General features: G+C 57.5%; 1 protein-coding gene across 1 annotated transcript; it reads right to left on the minus strand.

Annotated features, from left to right (window-relative positions):
- Window positions 1-10471: 10471 nt before the first annotated feature.
- P3H4 (prolyl 3-hydroxylase family member 4 (inactive)) lies at window positions 10472-17493 on the minus strand. Its single transcript, XM_056128212.1, has 8 exons — window positions 16984-17493; window positions 16749-16898; window positions 16469-16640; window positions 15615-15743; window positions 14594-14739; window positions 13325-13408; window positions 10782-10926; window positions 10472-10609 (listed from the first exon to the last, which is right to left on the minus strand). The coding sequence occupies exons 1-8, from the start codon at window positions 17449-17451 to the stop codon at window positions 10587-10589; spliced, it is 1317 nt and encodes a 438-aa protein (XP_055984187.1). The 5' UTR covers window positions 17452-17493; the 3' UTR covers window positions 10472-10586.
- Window positions 17494-17867: the final 374 nt, after the last annotated feature.

Below are 17867 nucleotides of genomic sequence, written 5' to 3' on the forward strand. Positions count from 1 at the left end.
CCTCCGCCTCTGTTTATTCGCTGGCCATTGGCCCCAGGGACCGCCAGTCGGCTCTGGGGACGGCCTCCAAGTTGAGGTTCCATCCTAACTCTGCACCTATTGGCAGAGAGAAAGTTACTTGCTCCTGATTGGGAAAGAAACTGTCAGTAGGACTCAAGAAAGAGCCAATGGAAGGGACGGGGTGTGTCTTGCCCCACCCTAACTAGGAGCAGGTAAGACTTGAGTACTCTCCCCTTCCCCCTACCTGCCCAACAGGTGACTCAGGGGGCGCCGTGGGAAAGGACAGACGCCCTCGCCGGCCAGCCAACTCAGCGTCAGGCACGATGCTTCTTCAGGCTTATTCACCCATGCCGCAAAGTGGTGATAACATATTTGTAGAGCATTTCATAGGCTTTTTTGCTGAGTGGGAACGTCCCCTCCCCCACAAAACAGATGCTTTTGGAATTTAGAATCAGGAAACCTGAGTCTGGGTTCTGCCACAAGATCTTTGTGGTTTTAAGGTCACTTAGTTCAACGTTTACCCTGCTTCTCCAAATCCATAGAATGGGTGCATTATCTGCATCTCTCTCAGAAGTGTTTGAGGAAACAAATGAAGTAAAAGTTTGGAAAATCACTTGAACAATCACTAAATGTGCAAACTTAAATTAATAAAATGGAATTTAAAACCTATTCTCCTGACGTTTCTGAAAAATTGTTAGAACAGGAAAAATGATTTATTTTTAAGATTTTGGGCCACATCCAGTGATGCTCAGGCGTTACTTCTGGCTCTGAGTTGAGGAATTACTCCTAGTGGTACTCAGGGGGACCATATAGGATGCTGGAATTGAATCTGGGTCGGTCACGTGTGAGGCAAACCCTCTACCCTCTGTACTATCTCTCTAATCCCAAAATGATCTAATTTTAAAGATGAAGAAACTGAGGTTCAGGGATATCACAAAGCATGAAGTGGCACATCCCAAACTAGGGCCCCCATTATTCTAATTTCAAGACTCACCGAACCACATGTCCTTCTGGTGGAACAACAGCAAAGACATAAAATGTCAACTCAGTGGGGACAGGCTGAGAGAAAGGCAGAAAACAGATTTTCCAAGGAGAAACAGAAGGGTGAGGATTTGGAACGAGGATTAGAGGAAGGATTTATGTAAGGAATTTGAGGAGGGGGAGCAGGCAGCTAATTTAAAATAAATCAGCACTGGAAGAGAGAGAGAGAGAGAGAGAGAGAGAGAGAGAGAGAGAGAGAGAGAGAGAGAGAGAGAGAGGTGCCTGCCATAGAGGTGAAGGCAGGTGAACTGGAGACATTGGTAGTGGGAAATGTACACTGGTGAAGGGGCAGGTGTTGGAACCTTATATAACTTCAACCCAATCATGAACAACTTTGTAACTGTGTATCTCACTGGATTCAATTAAAAAGTGGAGCACTGAGTCCCCTGTTGCAGAAGTGTCCCGTAAGTTAGCAGGGTGCTCTTCCCCATGGGCTGGGTGTGTTAGGAAGCTAGGGGTCTTTAAGTGACTGATGGATGAATGTCCACTGGTGGCTGCCCAGTGCTCGAGTCCTACAAATATCCCTTCACCAATCCTTTAAGTCGTGACATCAGCAGTTTAGATGAGGCATTAGGTTCAACCTCAAAACACGGAACATCAAAATGACCCCCACCTTCAAAGGGATCACAGAGTGGAAGATGTCAACAGGTCACCTGAGCCATCCTATGGGGAGAGGGGAGGGATGGGGAGCAGTTGTTTTGAAAAGGTCTGCCTTTCAAAAAAAAAGCCTTATAGCCTCAAACTAGCACATGGAATGAACTGGGTGGAGGTATCCCTGCAGCTCTCTTGACCACTTTCCCCAGCAGAGACAGGAATACTTGCCAAAAACTGCCACTTCTGGGCCAGAGAGATAGGACTGCAGGTAAGATTTCTTCCCCAGCATCTCATATGGCCCCCTGAGCAACTCCAGGAATGATCCCTGAACACAGAGCCAGGAGTACTGCTGGGTGTAGACCCCTACTTCCCCCCCAAAAAATAAGAGTCCCATTTCTGAAACAGGTGACACCCAAGAAGTCTCCCTGGTGGGGCATGGGGTCCCTCAATCTCCCTTAGCAGTTACCAACCCATCCACCTGGATCCCTGCCTTCGACCTCTTTTCCTTTCTTCGCTCCTGCTCTCTTTTTTGTTCGGGTTTTTTGTTTGTTTTGGGGGGGCCACACCTGATGGTGCTCAGAGCTTGCTCCTGGCCCCGTGCTCAGGGATCACTCCTGGTGAGGCTCGGAGGACCATATGGAATGCCCAGGATTGAACACAGGTCAGTGGTATGCAAGGCAAGTTCCCTATCTGCTGTACTAGCACCCGGGCTCTGCTCCTGCTCCCTTTCAAACCTTTTCATACTTGAGCCCTGTCCCAGCCAGCTGCCCATCATCTCATTCCCATGCCGCCTCCCCTCACCCCCTTACTCATACACTCATACTCCCTGCCCGGCCTGACTCTTTCCAAGAGGCCACGTAGGGCGGGATGTCAGCAGAGGGTGGAGGGACAAAACCCAGGCTCCAGAATGAAACGTGTGTGTGTGTCTATGTGTGTGTCTCTGTGAATACTCCCCAAGTGTCTCAACCCGAACAGGTTGCAACATGCCAGCCCCAAAACTAAGCTCTTGGGATGGCACTGGGTGGAGGCTGCACCACAGCACAGAACTGAGAACTGAGCCTTTTCCCAGAGCCAGGAATTTTCCTGCACATTTATTAAGCTCCTACTGTGTGCCTGCCAGGCACAGAAGAACTCTCTAGAAGATTCAGAAAAGAATCATCTCTCGGGAGGGGGATACATTTGCAGAGTGGGGAGAGTGGTCTGTAGGTGAGTCTGAAGGAAAGGCCACGAGACCATTCAGTCCCCTGCCTCCAAGTCTGGAAGTTTCTGTAAAAAAGATCTCCCAGAAAGGTGACGCTCCAGGGCTGAGGAGAAAGTACAGTGGGTAAGGAGCTTGCCTTGCATACAGATCATCTGGGTTTGATCCCCGGCATCCTATATGGTCCCCCAAGCACCACCAGGAATAATTCCTGAGAGCAGAGTCAGAGAAAGCCCTGAGCACAGACTGGCTTGGCCCAGTCTCCCCACCCACTTTAAAAAGAAAAAAACAGGTGATGCTCCAAACTGCCATGTGGTACGGGTCTCCTTATCCTAAGCCTGGTAAGTGCCTTCTCGGGTCTGGCCTCCATCCCTAGTCCTGCCTTGAACTTCATTCTCTTTCCCAAAGCTCTGTGGATGTGTGAAATGGTCCGAAGGGTAACTACACAAATAGTTAACGCAGGCTGGCAGCCGGGCAGCCTGCTGAGCCTGGAGGAAGGAAGGAAAGGGCAGCAGGAGACCCATCCCAGCTGCCCACTGAAATAACTGGCACAGGACGCCAGGGAGGGGCCGACTGGGCTGCAGAGGCGCATCCTCAGAGAAGGTGGACCACAGCCAGGCGCCCTCCTTGCTCATCGGCTTCCTGTCATCCCCCCACGAGGCCGCTGGGCCATATAAGGGGCGGGAGAGTTTATTCTCTCTCAGACGCTGCTGTTTCTCTGTGACGGCCCTTCCACAGGATTTACACACAGATACACAGAACTTTCCTGTGCACACCTCGGAGTTGGCCCCACCTGGTAACATAGACAGCAGACATGTCTGCGTTCTGATCCCAACATACACACATACCACACAACCACACATGCCACACACACACTCCACTCAGCACATACACCATACAACAGACATTACCACAACACATTACCACTACACTCTACACACAACACACTCCACAACTCCACATACCCCACACCAAACACACACTAAATACCCAACACACTTACCAACACTCCACATACCACAGCAACACTACACACACTAAATACACCACACACTACACACACTGTACACTACAAAACCACACATTATGTCATCATGTGTGCACCCCTGAACAACACACATCCTATATATCCCAACCCACCAAACACAGACTATACATACTACACATACTGTACATCTCATATAACACATACACATGTCTCCACACCACACATACATCAAAATACCACACATATCATGTACCCTCACAGCATACTTTATATACACCACATACTGAACAAACAACACATACACACCAATAACCATGCATACCACAAACTACACACCACACACTTTGCACCTAAATCACACACACCATCCCATACAACTAAAGATACCATACAATATACACACACAAGTATATACACCACCACATACAGCACAAACCATTCACCACACACTGTGTATACCACACCACACCATACCACACACACACACACACACACACACACACACACACACTCTTCTCTCTGGGGTCCTTGGAACAGCAGCTCTGTGAGGCAGGCTGCTCATCTGCAGGCTGGTGACATTCCTTCCCTTCATCCCAAAGCTCTGCCCTGGTCAGGGCCTGGGAAAGCCACCGGAAGTCCTGAGGATGGCAGGCAGGATCAAAGACAATGGAACCCGGCATGTGGAGAGAAGTTCCAGGGCTGCTGACCTCTGGATGTCTCCTCCCCAGCTCTGTCGGGACCATCCACAAAAGGCAAGTCAAGGGGCCAGAGTGATAGCACAGTGGGTAGGGTATTTGCCTTGCACGCGGCCCACCCAGGTTCGATCCCCGGTGTCCCATGTGATCCCCCGAGCACCGCCAGGAGTGGTTCCTGAGTGCAGAGCCAGAAGTGACCCCTGAGCATCGCTGGGCGTGACCCAAAAGGCAAAAAAAAAAAAAAAGGCAAATCAAGCAGCCTCTTCCCTTCTGGTCCAGAAGCCATTCTAGGGTTCTGGTCTTCTAGAGGCTGCGGTCGTACCTTTTCTCCAAACAGCTGCAGCAACGCTCTGGGGCAAGTACCTACCCGAGACCAACAGACCAGTTACGGGGCAAACAGGCAGAGCACTGATCTGTGAGCTGGTGCCTTCACATGTATTATGCTCATGTGCCCTTCACATGTATTATACACATGTGCCTTCACTGAGGGATCCAGGAATGGGACAGGAAGGGAAGAGGCCCAGGGCCAGGGGCCAGGTTGCTGCCATTTTCAGAGAAGGGTCTGAGAATTGTGTTTCATCCTGCTCTCTTTCTATGTCTTTGGGGTTGGGGCCACACTCAGCTATGCTCTCATCTTCCTCCTGGCTCTGTGTTCAGGGAATACTCCTGGTGGGGCTCAGGGAACCATATTGGATACCAGGAATCAAACCTGGGTAGGCTGCATGCAAGGTCTGTGCCCTATCCACTGAACTATAACTCCAGTCCCTTCGGGCTGTTCTTGAGGCTACAGGGAAGTAATCGTGCAGTGTACATGGCAGCTGTATGAGCTCCGTTGGTGACATAGCTCCCAGGTGAGTGGAGGGCCCTCTCATGCATGCCTGTCCCCTGCCTGCTGGGGAAACAGGGACTTGCCATGGGGACCTCTTCAGAACTAAGGAGAGGGCATTGGCTGCAGAAGAGTCAGAGTTCCCCAGGTTTTCTGGTGGGAGTCAGGCTGGCGAGGCTGGCACAGGCCTGGGCCCTCCTGCCTTTGTGCTGCCCTTTGTCCGCGAGGATCCCGGGCCAGAGGCTACCCATGATCCTGTGGATAGCTGTGGGTGTGTGCCCAGCTGGCAGGGAGGGCCCTGAACAGACAGGGAGCTCCAGGGACACTGCCCTGCAAGTATGTGGGCGGGATGGAATGTGGAAGGGAGAAAACACAGATAGGGAGCACCAGGAATAGCATTGCCAGGGAGTTAGTTACCAGGGGCCAGTGCAGGCCCAGGAGACTGAAGGAGGGAGGCCCCCTACCCCCATTGGCAGTTTCAGGAAGTCAGGAGCCCAATGGGTAGACTGCAAGCACCTGGATGAGATTCCCCTCTTCTTCCTGAGTGGCTGGGCGAGTGGGAAAGGGAGGTGGCTAGGCATCTTCACCTGAGTCACCCCCCCTTTTTGCTCACAGGCTGACACAGCCAGAGCCCCACCCTCCCTGTCAGCTGGCCTGCCCCAACCAGCCAGGAGAGATGCCTGCTGCTTGCCCAGACAGGTGCTCTGGCCAATGAGGCCACACACACACACACACACACACACACACACACACACACACACACACGGAGTTTCTCCCATGTCTGTCCAGAGTCTTTGGGAAGAGTAACCTAATCAGAGGCTCCTTCCCCGTATGGGAGGTTTCACATGGGGAAACTGAGGCAGCAGTCAGTCGCCTCTAAGTTCCCACAAGCAAATCCCCAGCATGGCTGGGGACTTGAACGTCCACCAGTCCACTTCTTCCCACAATTTCTTTCTGCCTCTTCCCAGCCCAGGGAAACATGAATGTAAGAAAGGAGAAGAAGCTAATCAGAAAAATCTTTTTTTTTTTTTTGGTCACATAGGCAGTTCACCAGGGCTGAGTCCTGGCTCAGTGCTCAGGATCACTCCTGGTGGGTTTCGGGGGGCTCTATGCATTGCTGGGGATCGAACCCAGGCTATCCACACATACACACAAAGCAAGCAAGGCAGGCACCTTCCCCCGCCCCGTCCTCTCTCTCGGGTACTGAGAACACAGTGGGGTGAGACAGTGGCACAGAGCTGGGGTCCAGGTCAGGGCCTCTGCTCATTTCCTTTAAGGGTCCCCCAGGAGCCCTTACGACTTCACCTAAGGGTCTGAACCCCAATTTGAAGGGACTTGGGACCAGGACTCAGAGGCGCCCAGACCTTGAACATTTATCCCTTCCCCACACCCCCACCCCCTTTCTGTGGCCGCCAGGGAACCCAAGCGCAGCTCTGAGACCCTGAATATTTCATCAGGCTTCATCCTGATGAAGCCACAGCCAGCTTCCAGCTCCTGGGTAATTTATGGCTGGAGCAGAGAATCCGGTGGCGGCATGGGGGAGGGGAAGCCTGCTTGCCCCGCCCCTCCAGGATCACTGAGGGTGCCGCAGAGAACCCAGCTCCATCGGAAGGGGGCAGGGGGCAGGAGTCAGAGAGGAGCAGGAATTCCCAGCGTTGAAACATTTCTATTTTTGAGAATGCCAGTGTAATAACAACAACAAAAAAAGTGGGAGTTATAAAATTGTGCTAAAGGTTAAAGTCCGAGAACCAGCAGCACTTCCTGACTTTTCACTCTGCACCTGTGTGAGTGAGCAGAACACAGTGATGGGCAGTCCTTCCTAGCTGTGTGGCATCTCAAAGGCCTCCTGCTTCCCATGCCTACCAAGGGAGAGAGATGAGACTCCTCACTCAGATGGCTAGAACCCAGACCCTGTCCAGCCTCCTCCTTCAGGAAGGCCACCAGGGTTTAGCCAAATGTGGTCAAGGGAAAAGGCATCTTGCTTGACCACCTGTATCTTTGTTCCAGGAACTTAGCAGAGCACTTTGCTTCTAAAAGGCTAGATGGAAAAGGGGACCCCTAAGTGGCCAGTGTCAAGTTTCCCTGACTTCTGTGCATGTGATCTAGCTTAGTGAGTGTGCTTCCTCAGATTCAAGATCAATGTGAGTGTGTGTGTGTGTGTGTGTGTGTGTGTGTGTGTGTGAATAAGCAGGCATAGCCTCCCCTTACCTCAGTTTCCCCACCTGAGTCATAGGCCTGAGAGGCATTCCACCTCAAGGGCTGTTTGGGGGACAGGAGAGATGCTATCCAGGCACCCTGGCGCCAGGTGGGTCCAGGCAGGTGGTGATTATGGAGTGATGTGTCCCAGGTCGGGTCTGGGGGTGGGGGTGCTCGCTGTAGCCAACCCTCAGTCACCTTGGTGCTTGCTCGCTGAGACTCAGTCCCAGCCTGGGGGCTTGAGCTCTTTTCTCTACCTGGGTCCCTTGTAGGGGTCACCTGTCGGGTTGTCCTGGGGAGAAGCTGGAGGAGAAGGCGAGAAGGAGGGTCCAGAGTGGATGAGGAGGGCTGGAAGGTTTGGGCCGGAGACTATCATGATCCCCCATCATAGTTAGGTTCCTAGATCCAGCGCCTAACTGGACCTGGCCTGACGCTGTGTTCCAGGGCGGAGGAAGGGTGAGACCTCAAATCTACTCACGAATGGGGAGAGAGTCCCAGCGGAACACAAAGGAATTTGCAGGGATTTCAGAGCTTCTAAAACTGTCCACTTGTGACCCCTTCCCACCTCAGAGACAATCCAGGCGAGCACCACCAAACACCCAGACTCTCGCTGGGCTGATTTTACTCCTTGTGTGATGTTTGTTTTCACACCAGCTAGTGCTCAGGGATCACTGGTAGAGCTCGGAGGACCGTAGGGGATTACAGAGATGGAACCTGGGTCGGCCGCATGTAACCAAGCTACCTGCTATACTATCTCTCCAGCCCCAGACACCGCTTACGGTTGCCAACATTTTCTTGATCTCCCGCCCCGAGGTCTGCAGCCTTTCACACAGTGGAAGATGCCGTGATCCCCGTCGGCCAGGAATGTGGCTCAGAGGGAGTACGTGACAATACAACCCCAGCAAGACTGTTTTAGAGACCTCCCACATCTAGTCTGATCCCGCACTGCTGACAGTGGGGGCCAGAAGGACTCTAGGATCAGTCTCTAGCTGCTCCCTCCAGCCCTCCTGTACCCCTCATCTCCTCTGGGCTGCTCTGATATAGGGGGGCTTGTCCCCATGTCATCTCTAGCCTCAAGGGGCAGAGCCAGTAGCCCCTACCACACAGGGGGTACCTAGTGCACCCTGGTGTTCCCCTTATTTGGGGAGGGTCTCTGGGGGCGAGTTTGACCCTATCAGCAGCCTGTGCTCTCTGGGCTGTCTTTGGGGTGCTAGGGGGGAAGGACGGGAAGAAAGAGGCTGTGGAGGGAACCCAGGTGTCTACACTGGGTGGAGCTGGATGTATGGGTTGAAGGGCCCCAGAGGGCCCACGCCAGGACTCGGTCTCACCGGTTTGGGGAGCTGGCAGGGCACCAGGGAGAGGCGGGAGGGGCTGGCAGCTGCCCGGGAAGGGGGAGCTGAGTAAGGCACGTGGGCTGGGAGGGCCGGGGAGCGCAATGGGACGTGCTGCACCCAGGGGACTGCCCTGCCCCCACCCCCCCACCCTACCCAGCATCACTCTTTTCGGGCTCAAGGGCCCCACCTTCGGCTTCTCAACCCGGGTGGGCGGCTGCGGGCCCAGTGACTCTCAGTAGAGAGGTGACCCATGCGCAGCTTCCCACGACGAAGCAACCGCCCGCGACCCCGCGGCTCCGGGGTCTGCGCTCCCGCCGTCCCCATCCCCCCACCCCCACTCCCGCGCAGGCCCGCACCCGCCCGCCGGGCTCCCGGGGGCCCCCGAGGGCAGCGCCGCCTAGACCCGGGCGGGGCCTCGGTGCGGGCAGCGGGCAACGCCGCGGCGGCCCGGGAGGGCTGGGGTGCGGCCCGGCAGCCCTGGCACCTGGGCGCTCTCGGGAGCGCTGACGCGGCCCGGCGCACCCGCCCCTGGGAAGGGGGAGAGGGGAGGAGTGAGGTCACCGGCGCCCCCAGCCGCGGCCCCACCCGGCGCTGCAGACGCGCTCGCCGGGACCTACGGGGCGGAGGGGCCCAGGCAAGGGCGGGTATGTGGACGGCTCGGACCCCGCTGGAATTCCACCCTCCGACGGGAAGGGAAGGCCACCGACCCCAATAAAAGGGAACCCCCCACCCCAACCGTCATCTGCATAGCCCTAGCCCCGCGTGGCCCCTTTTGCACTGCTGATTGTAGCCGCCTGGCGCGGCCCTCGCCCCCACACCTCGGGGCTCTGCCCCTGGGAGCCCGAGGGACGGGAGGGACTGGCCATCCAGCCGCCGTGAGGTCTCCTGCCATCAAAGTGCATCTCCAAGGGCCCCACGCGTCCATCTGCCAAGCCGGGGTCCCCAGGCCCGCTGGAGCTAGGGGAAAGGGCAGGGGGCAGGGCAGGCACCCTCTGGCTCCAAGGAACCTGGGTCAGCGTCATGTGTGGGCACTGAGGCTCGGAGGTGAGGTCGGTGTCAGAGCCCCCCGCCCCAACCACGCCCAGCTGGGCAAATCCAGACCTTTCCAGTGTGGAAATGCGAAACCCTCTTCCGGGGCGTCCGACGGGAGCTGAGGCCTCGCGCCCCCTGGCGGCGGGTGGCAGCCGCACAGGCTCGCTCAGGCACGAACCCTGCCGCCCCCACCCCGTCCCCGCACCCCTCTCTCCCCTTCAGTCCGCGCGCGCAAAGGGAGGGAAATATCTGCACGCTGCCCACTTTCCCCACGGGCGACTGGACTCCAGGCGCTGAGACCCAGTCAACAAGAAATACTTACTGAGCACCCACTGCCAGCCTGCAAGGCACAGGGGACTCCTGGTGCAGTGCTCCTAACCATGCCACTTCCCCTCTCTGGCCCATTGGGCTGTGATGCCAACAAGGAGCCAGAGTCTGTAGCCTGGAATGGGGCTGTAGCAGGGGTTGGTTGCACCCCTCCAACCTAGGGACCCAGAGAGGAGACAGGACGGGGTGCAGCATGGTCCCGGGGCGGGGGGGGGGGGGGACAGGAGGGGCCTGGCCAGCTCTGTCCATCGCACATTTTTAATAAATAGTTCTTGCTGCTGTCCAGGTGGCTGAGGGGTGCCACTGGCCCCAGGCTTCCCCAGCTTTTGAGGTGTCCATCCAGGGATCTTTCTTCTCAATCTAGTTCAGGTTCCAGGTCTGGAAAGGAAAGGAGGGCACTTTGGGGTTGAGCACCCCTCCCGATGGGTGCTCTCCGGAAGGGGTCTGAACTGGTCTCAGCTCTGGGAAGAAAGACCCTCGCCACCCACAAGCAGGACAGGGTTGCTCTCAGGGTGAAGCCCCCCACTGCATCCGGACCCAGGTCACTGACCAGCCTCAGCCTCGTCGCCCTTGGCATCCGGCTCCTGCCACCAGTCGGCATAGATGCCCTCCTCGTAGTCGCCCTCCCCTTCAAACTCAGCATCTGATGGGGGGGTCTCCGGCTCTGCGGGCGCGTCTGTCTCCTCCAGCTCCATCTAGAGCAGGCCAGAGCAGGGAGAAGCCAGTTTCAGTGGCCTAGGTTCGTGCCCAGGTTAGTGTCCAGGCCCTTGCCCTCCCGAAGTCCCTCCTCCCCCAGCCTCATGCAGAAACAGTGTGGACTCAGGAACTCAGGCACGGCGCAAGCAGCAGAGCACAGGGTTAGTTCCACCCTCTCCAAAGCCCACCTTTTGTTTGGTTGCTTTTCTTTTCTTGCCACACCCAGCGGCGCTCAGGGGTTACTCCTGGCTCTGCACTCAGGATAACTCCTGGCTAGCTTGGGGGTCCAGATGGGATGCTAGGATTGAACCCAGGCTGGCCACATGCAAGGCAAATAATCTATCTGCTGTACTATTTCTTTGCCCCCCCCCCCCCCTTTGGTTTGGTTTTGTAAACCTGATGGTGCTCAGGGCTTACTCCTGGCTCTGTGCTAAGAAATCACTCCTGGAAGTGCTTGGGACACCTGGGTTGGTGGCATGCAAAGCAAGCACCTTACCCACTGGACTATCTCTCTGGTCCTAAAACTTTTTTATTTGTTTGGGGGCCACACCTGGCAGTGCTCTGGGGTGCTCAGGGGGTCACTTCCAGTGGTGCTCAGGGGACGATGTGGTGCCAGGGATAGATCCCAGACCTCCTGCTTGCAAACCCTGAACTCCAGTTCTTTGGGCCATCTCCTCAGTGCCTCCAGAGTGTCCTCTTCAGCAGTAACCCCAGGCAGGCAGGACACTGCAGGGCCGTGTGTGGGCTCTGGGAGCCTGGGGTGGGGGGTGCCTTTAGGCTACAGGCTGGTTGTTGTGGAGCCCTGCCCACCTGCAGTGCCCGTGCTGCCCACTGCCTCTGCACTGGGCCACAAGCTGTCCAAGAAGGGGACTGTGTGTGCATCCCTCAGTGTGCAGTGTTGGACCCACAGCAGGCAACAAACGGGGGAATCACACCGGCTCCCATGTGCAAAACACCCGCTTTCTTCTTTTTTTGCTTTTGTTTTTGGGCCACACCAAGTGGTCCTCAGTGATCATTCCTGGAGATGCTCGGGGAACCGTATGGGGTACCAGGGACCAAACTTGGATTAGCCACATGCAAGGCAAACACCCGACCCACTAAACTGACACTCTGGTGCATTCTCATTTTCTTTCGACTGCAATGGATGGGGGATATTAGTTTCCCCACTTGGTGGCTGGAGGAACAAAAGCTCAAGGGTGTTCCCAGACTTGGCTGAAGGCCAGTCAGCTGCACCAAGTCTAGTTGACACCCAAGTTGGGGTACTGCGCCCTGTGGTGATGTGTGGGTGACTGAACAAATGGATGACAAAGCTCTCAACAGCACGCCTCAGAGAAATTCAAGCTTTCCAACCCTCCCGAGAATCTAGGCAATCCTGGGGTCCCACCATCCTGGCCCCCTGGATCATTCATTGGTTCATTCAAAATCAGTTTCCTTAATCTGGGGTGGGTAGGTGAGTCACACTTGGCTCGACACTCAGGGATCACTCCTGGAAGTGTTCTGGGGACCCTGGAGGTATTTTTTTTCTTTTTGGGTCACACCCAGTGATGCTCAGGGGTTACTCCTGGCTCTGCACTCAGAAATTACTCCTGGCGGTGCTTGAGGGACCATATGGGATGCTGGGGATTGAACACGGATTGGCCGCATGCAAGGCAAATGCCCTACCCACTGTACTATTGCTCCGGCCCCAACCCTGGAGGTATTCTAGGGATCATATGTGTTGTCAGGAATTGAACTGGAGTCGGTCGCATGCAAAGTGAGAGCCTTAACTCCTCTACTGTCTCTTTGACCCTCATACTCCTTCTTTCTTTCTTTTTTTTTCTTTTTGTTTCTGGGCCATACCTGGTGATGCTCGGGAGTTATTCCTAGCTCTGCACTCAGGAATCACTTCTGGCGGTGCTCGGGAGACCATATGGGATGCCAGGGATCGAACCCGGAATCAGACAAATGTAAGGTAGGCACCTTCCCTACTGGATTATTGCTCCAGCCCCTCAAGGTCCATTTCTAAGCAGCAAGTTGGAAAAGACACTTGGGAAAGACAGGGAGTCACTGGGTCTCCTGTCTGGACCATCCTGAAGACTGGATGGGCCAAAAGGAACTCTAGGTCCAGTCGACAGGTTGCCAAGGAGGTGACAAGGATCAAAGTGGTACAATAAACCCACGATACCACTTTGAGAGTGAGGGTATGCGGGCAGGGCTTCCTAGAGAAGGTGCTTGGAAGCTGGGCCCAGGAGAACAGCCAGGTGGACATGGGAATCCACCACTGAGGGGCTAAGGGAAAGGGACTCTCTGGCTTCCCCACAGCTGGCTGGGAGCTGGGACTGGAGCATAGCCCAGAAAGAGGCCTATGGGCTCTCTGTCCCCGCAGCATCCCTGTCCCAGCGGGCTGGGTGCCCCTACCTCATCGTCAGACTGCAGGTACAGCTCTGCGAACTCCAGAAGCTCCCGCAGCTCTGTGGTCTGGTTGTGGTACAGCACGGCCTCCTGGAAGGAGAGGAAGCAGGCGAGTAAGCTGGGCCCCTGGCTCTTCCCAGCGCTGGAAAACGGAACTGCTTGGAGAGCCCTGCTAAGATCCTGAGGCCTGGGCGATAGCACAGTGGGAGGGCTGTGACTTGCCTCTGGCTGACCCAGGTTCGATCCCCAGCAACCCATATAGTCCCCTGAGCACCGCCACGAGTAATTACTCAATGCAGAGTCAGGAGTAATCACTGAGCATTGCCAGGTTTGCCCCCAAACCCTAGGTTACAGAGAGAGTACAGCATGTGGGGCACTTGCCTGGCACACAGCCGACCTTAATTTTATCCCTAATACCACAGAGAGCCCCCAGAGTGGCTCCTGAGCACAGAACCAGGAGTAAGTCCTGAGCACTGCCGGGTGTGGCCCCCAAAATCCAAAAGAAACAAAAGATTCTGAGGGCTCAGTGAGAAGACATACTGAACTCAACTAGCAATGTCTGCCAAGGGCAAGGAAGTCGGGAGGGGTCCCGTGCGCCCTCTCTTTACCAGACTTGCCCTAGACTCCAAGAACTCTTTCAGTTGCTCCAACAAGGTGGCAGGTAGAGGGGAATGGTGCTGGGAAAGGAGAGGAGATGAGCCTGGAGAGAGGTGGGCAGACAGGTTATTTGGGGGGTTTTTTGTTTGTTTGGGGGAGGCCATAGTCCATGATGCTCAGGGGTTATACCTAACTCTGGGTCGTTTCCTCAGTGCCTCAGGTACCACGTGATGCTAGAGATGGGACCTGGGGCTCCCCCAGGCTCAGCCTGCTGGACTCTCTCTCCAGCCCCTGGACAGGTTACTTTACCTCCCACAGCCTGTGCTGTGCCGACCTGCTTACCAAGGTGCCACCACCCCATCTGCAGGTGAGGCATGAGATTCCCCAAAGGTCAGCAATGTTCTTGGCCTCCACAGCTGCGCAGCTGGGTTTGATCTATGACTCCCCAGTCATCGCCTATGACAAGCTTTCTGCTCATTTGGCAAAAATCAAGATTCTTGGGGGGGGGTGGTGGGGTTGGGGCCACACTTGGCAGTGCTTGGGGTTACTCTGCCTCTGTGGAGCTCCTGGCGGAGCCCAGGGGACCCTATGGGGTGCCGGGATGGAACCCAGGTGGGCCACGTACAAAGGCAAGCACCCTCCCCGCTGTACTCTGGCCTGTGTTACGGCAGTGCCCACCTCTCGGGGCCGGAAGTCCTCCTCCTCCAGGCCCCAGCGGGCCCGGTGGAAGCGGTAATACACGAGGTTCTGCTGCATGACGCTGTCGTGGGGGTCGAAGAGCATGAAGCTGGCTGCGCTGCGGGCCGCCTGGCGGACGTCGTTCACTGCAGGAAGGACAGGAGTGAGGCGCCACCCACCAACCCACACTCCCCAGCTCAGGGAGAGCGGCCTCCCCACCACCCCCATCTCCCAACTCAGCCCTACCCCACCCCTCCCCGCCTCTCCGAATACCGCTCCTTCCACCCAACAGTGCACCCTAGAATGTGCAGGGTGCTTACTGCCTGCCAGGCCCTAAAGTCCTTGCTTGAGTCCTACCATTCTGGTCAAGCCTCCTTGTCTAGGTAAGAAATATGAGGACCGGAAAGGTGAGGCAATTGCTCAAGGACACAAAGCAGAGTCAGCTAGCACAGGGAAAGCAGAGGAGGATGCCCGGCCTCTAGCCCTCTGCCGCCTGGACCAGAAAGGGCCTCCAGGTACCTCCACGGCCCCTTCCACCCCAACTCCGTCCCTCCAGCCTCTGAACCGATGTAGGCATCCCTGCACAGCAGGAGTCCGGGGGATGGCATGCCAGTGCCAGCTGAAACCAGGATCACCCTCAAGCCGGGAGAGCCTCGAGTGGGGGTGCTTCTTGTTATCCATCATGTACCCTCCAGCCGCCCCTTGCCCTCCCTGAACCTCAGCTTCCCCATCTGAAAAATGGGTGCAGAAATGTCAGCTGCAGGGCTTGGTGGAAAATCACATGAGACAAGCAGAAGGGCAGAATACTGTTGTAAGTGGTCAGGCGCCAGCAGCTGGCCCAGGCTGTTCCCTGTTCCCTCCCCTGAGCCCCCACTAGCTCCAGGCTTCCTAACCCCTCTGCCCGGCACTCCAGCCTTCTCCCATCACCCCAGAACCCTTGATTCTGATTCTGAAGGAAAGCTGCTCCTGGGATGCTCCCCCTCTCCTCCCCACCGTCCCCTCTGCGAACCCCCAGGCTCACACTTGTAGTAGGCGAACTGCAGGTAGTGGTACATGGTGGCCACAAACTTCTCCACGAAGTAGCCGCCCACGTTGGGGGTCAGGTCGGTCTCGCAGTCCACCTTGCACCGCAGAGATTCTGCAAAGAGGTCTGGGGAGGGGGTAGCGGGTATTGTATGAACTCCTCTATCCCAAGGATGGGGAGACGAGTGTGGACGCTGCCCCAGCCTGCCAGTGGAGGTTGCCTGTCCAGCTCTCAGTGCAGGACAGGTGACTCTGAGGAGGACTGCGGGCTGACTGAAACTCCCCTGACCCCAAAGGTAGAGAGCCCCAGGTTGCAGGAGCGGGCTGGGAAGACGAGGGTGGGGGGGAGGGGCTGCGCAGACACTCTGCATGCAGAAGACTTGTTTCCAACCCTGGCACAACACGTCCCTTGAGCACTGTCACGAGCGGCCCTTTTCCCCCCAAACACCAGGAGAATGATAGGTGGGTTTTCCCTGTCCCTAGCTGAGGCACCCTGAGACCTGAGAGCCATTCAAGAACCCCAGACTAGGGGTCACTTCTGCAAACTCCTGTCTGGCTCTTTCCCACCTCAGCACCTGGCTTGCCTGGTGCCTTGGGGACTGTGAAGCCAAACTCCAGGGACTGCCCAGGAATGTCCCCAGCTGGCTGCACGCAGATCCAGCACCCCAAGCACTGGTGACTGCAGCCTGCTGCACCCAGTGGAGGGGCTCTGCGATGTCCATCTGTTCACGCCTCCCAGCCAGGGTTGGGGGTATGGCTTGCAGCTTCCTGAGCCCAAGGAAGGCTGAGCACGGGGTGGAATGAACACGTGTGAAGGCCCCCAGAGAGTGACGGGTGACTTGTGGGGGCTACCTGCTATGGCCGGGTAGAAGTCCTTGAAGTCCACCTGCTCTTGGGCCCCCTCACAGCCGGCCAGACAGCGGGCAAAGACGGCCAGGTACTCCGCCAGAGCCCGCTCCATGTCCTCCGTGCTGCTGCGGAAATCGCCGCTGTTGTAGAGCTTCACAGCCCGCAGGAACACGGCCTGGAGGGCAATGTGGCAAGTGGGGGGTCAGGGGAACCCCAACACCTTCCCCGGGACCAGTGGGGGAGGTCAGGGAGGCGCCCTGCACCGTTCCCTGCTCCAGCCCACCTCGTAGGGCTGCGCTTCCAAGTCGGTGAGGGGCTCCTCGGAGTCCAGCATCCCCCGGTAGTAGCTGAGATACTTGGCGGTGAGCTCATGCTTCGGGTTCCTCTGCAGGAAGGTGTAGGCCGCGGCCACCGCCTTCTCCAGCCGGTTAGCCTGCGGGGCGGGGGCAGGGCGGCTCAGGCGGGCGGGCGTCGGGGAGCCTCGGGGGACGTCCCGAGTCCACGCCGCCCCGTCCCACCTTGAAGTGCGCGTAGTGCAGGTACTGGTAGGGCAGGCGGCTCTGAAAGTCGCGCAGCAGCTGCCGGGGCGGGTAGGGCACCTGGAAGGCGGGCAGCGAGCGCTGGCAGCGGCGCAGGCAGGCGGCGCGCGCCAGGACGCGGCCGAAGAGCTGCAGCTCGCGGGCCCAGGCGTCGGCGCGGGCGGGCTCGGGCCCCGGGGCCGCGGCGCCGGGGCCGGCGGGGCCGCTGCAGTTGGCGTGGCAGAAGGCCTCGCTGTCCCGCAGCAGCCGGTGCAGCCGCAGCGCCGCCTCCAGGTAGCGCGCGCTCTCGCGCCAGCTCTCGCCCTCGTACTGCTCCAGCGCGTGGCTGTAGGCGGTGGCCAGGGGCATCAGGTCCTCGGGCGGGAAGCCGCGGAAGCTGTACTTCTCGTACTGCGCCCCGGCGCGGCCCAGCAGCAGCCACAGCAGTGCCCACGCCGCCCGCCCCATGCCCCCGCCGTGCCCGCGCGCTCTCCCGAGCCGGGCGCTGGCCGCCCCGCTGGCCGGAGGACGGACGCGCGGGGGGGCCCCGCGCCCGCTGGGTCTTAGCGCCGGGCACCGGTTTCCGCGTGTTGGGGGGAGGAACGGGGTGTGGGGGGGAGTGGCCTGGAGCAGGTCCTCGCAGGGGCACAGGGCCGAGTCCCCCCGTCTTTTCAGGAGCCCCCGAGGCAGTTTTGAGGCCCCTGCTTTTGGGGGTCCTCACCTTGATGGAAGGGGTGCTTCAAGCAGGACCGAGGAGTCCTGAGAGGTCGCCCCGCCCCGTTCCCCCTCCCGCTGCCCAGTCCACGCCCCTGACGCTCGGACACCTCGGCATCCCTTTCCGCGCACGGCCCCCTCCCTGCCCAGGAGCGGTCACCCCAAGTGCC

Source organism: Sorex fumeus, unplaced genomic scaffold (genome assembly GCF_029834395.1).
Source record: "Sorex fumeus unplaced genomic scaffold, SorFum_2.1 ptg000063l, whole genome shotgun sequence".
Taxonomy (NCBI): domain Eukaryota; kingdom Metazoa; phylum Chordata; class Mammalia; order Eulipotyphla; family Soricidae; genus Sorex; species Sorex fumeus.

What these genes read in the sequence shown, in the direction of transcription:
- P3H4 (XM_056128212.1), bottom strand. Translation starts at nt 17,451, where the DNA reads ATGGGGCGGGCGGCGTGGGCACTGCTGTGGCTGCTGCTGGGCCGCGCC. An exon ending in ACCTGCAGTCTGACGATGAG is followed by an intron (nt 10,927 to 13,324) that starts GTAGGGGCACCC and finishes GGCCTGCTCTAG; the next exon opens with ATGGAGCTGGAGGAGACAGA. An exon ending in GGGCGACGAGGCTGAGGCTG is followed by an intron (nt 10,610 to 10,781) that starts GTCAGTGACCTG and finishes TTTCCTTTCCAG; the next exon opens with ACCTGGAACCTGAACTAGAT.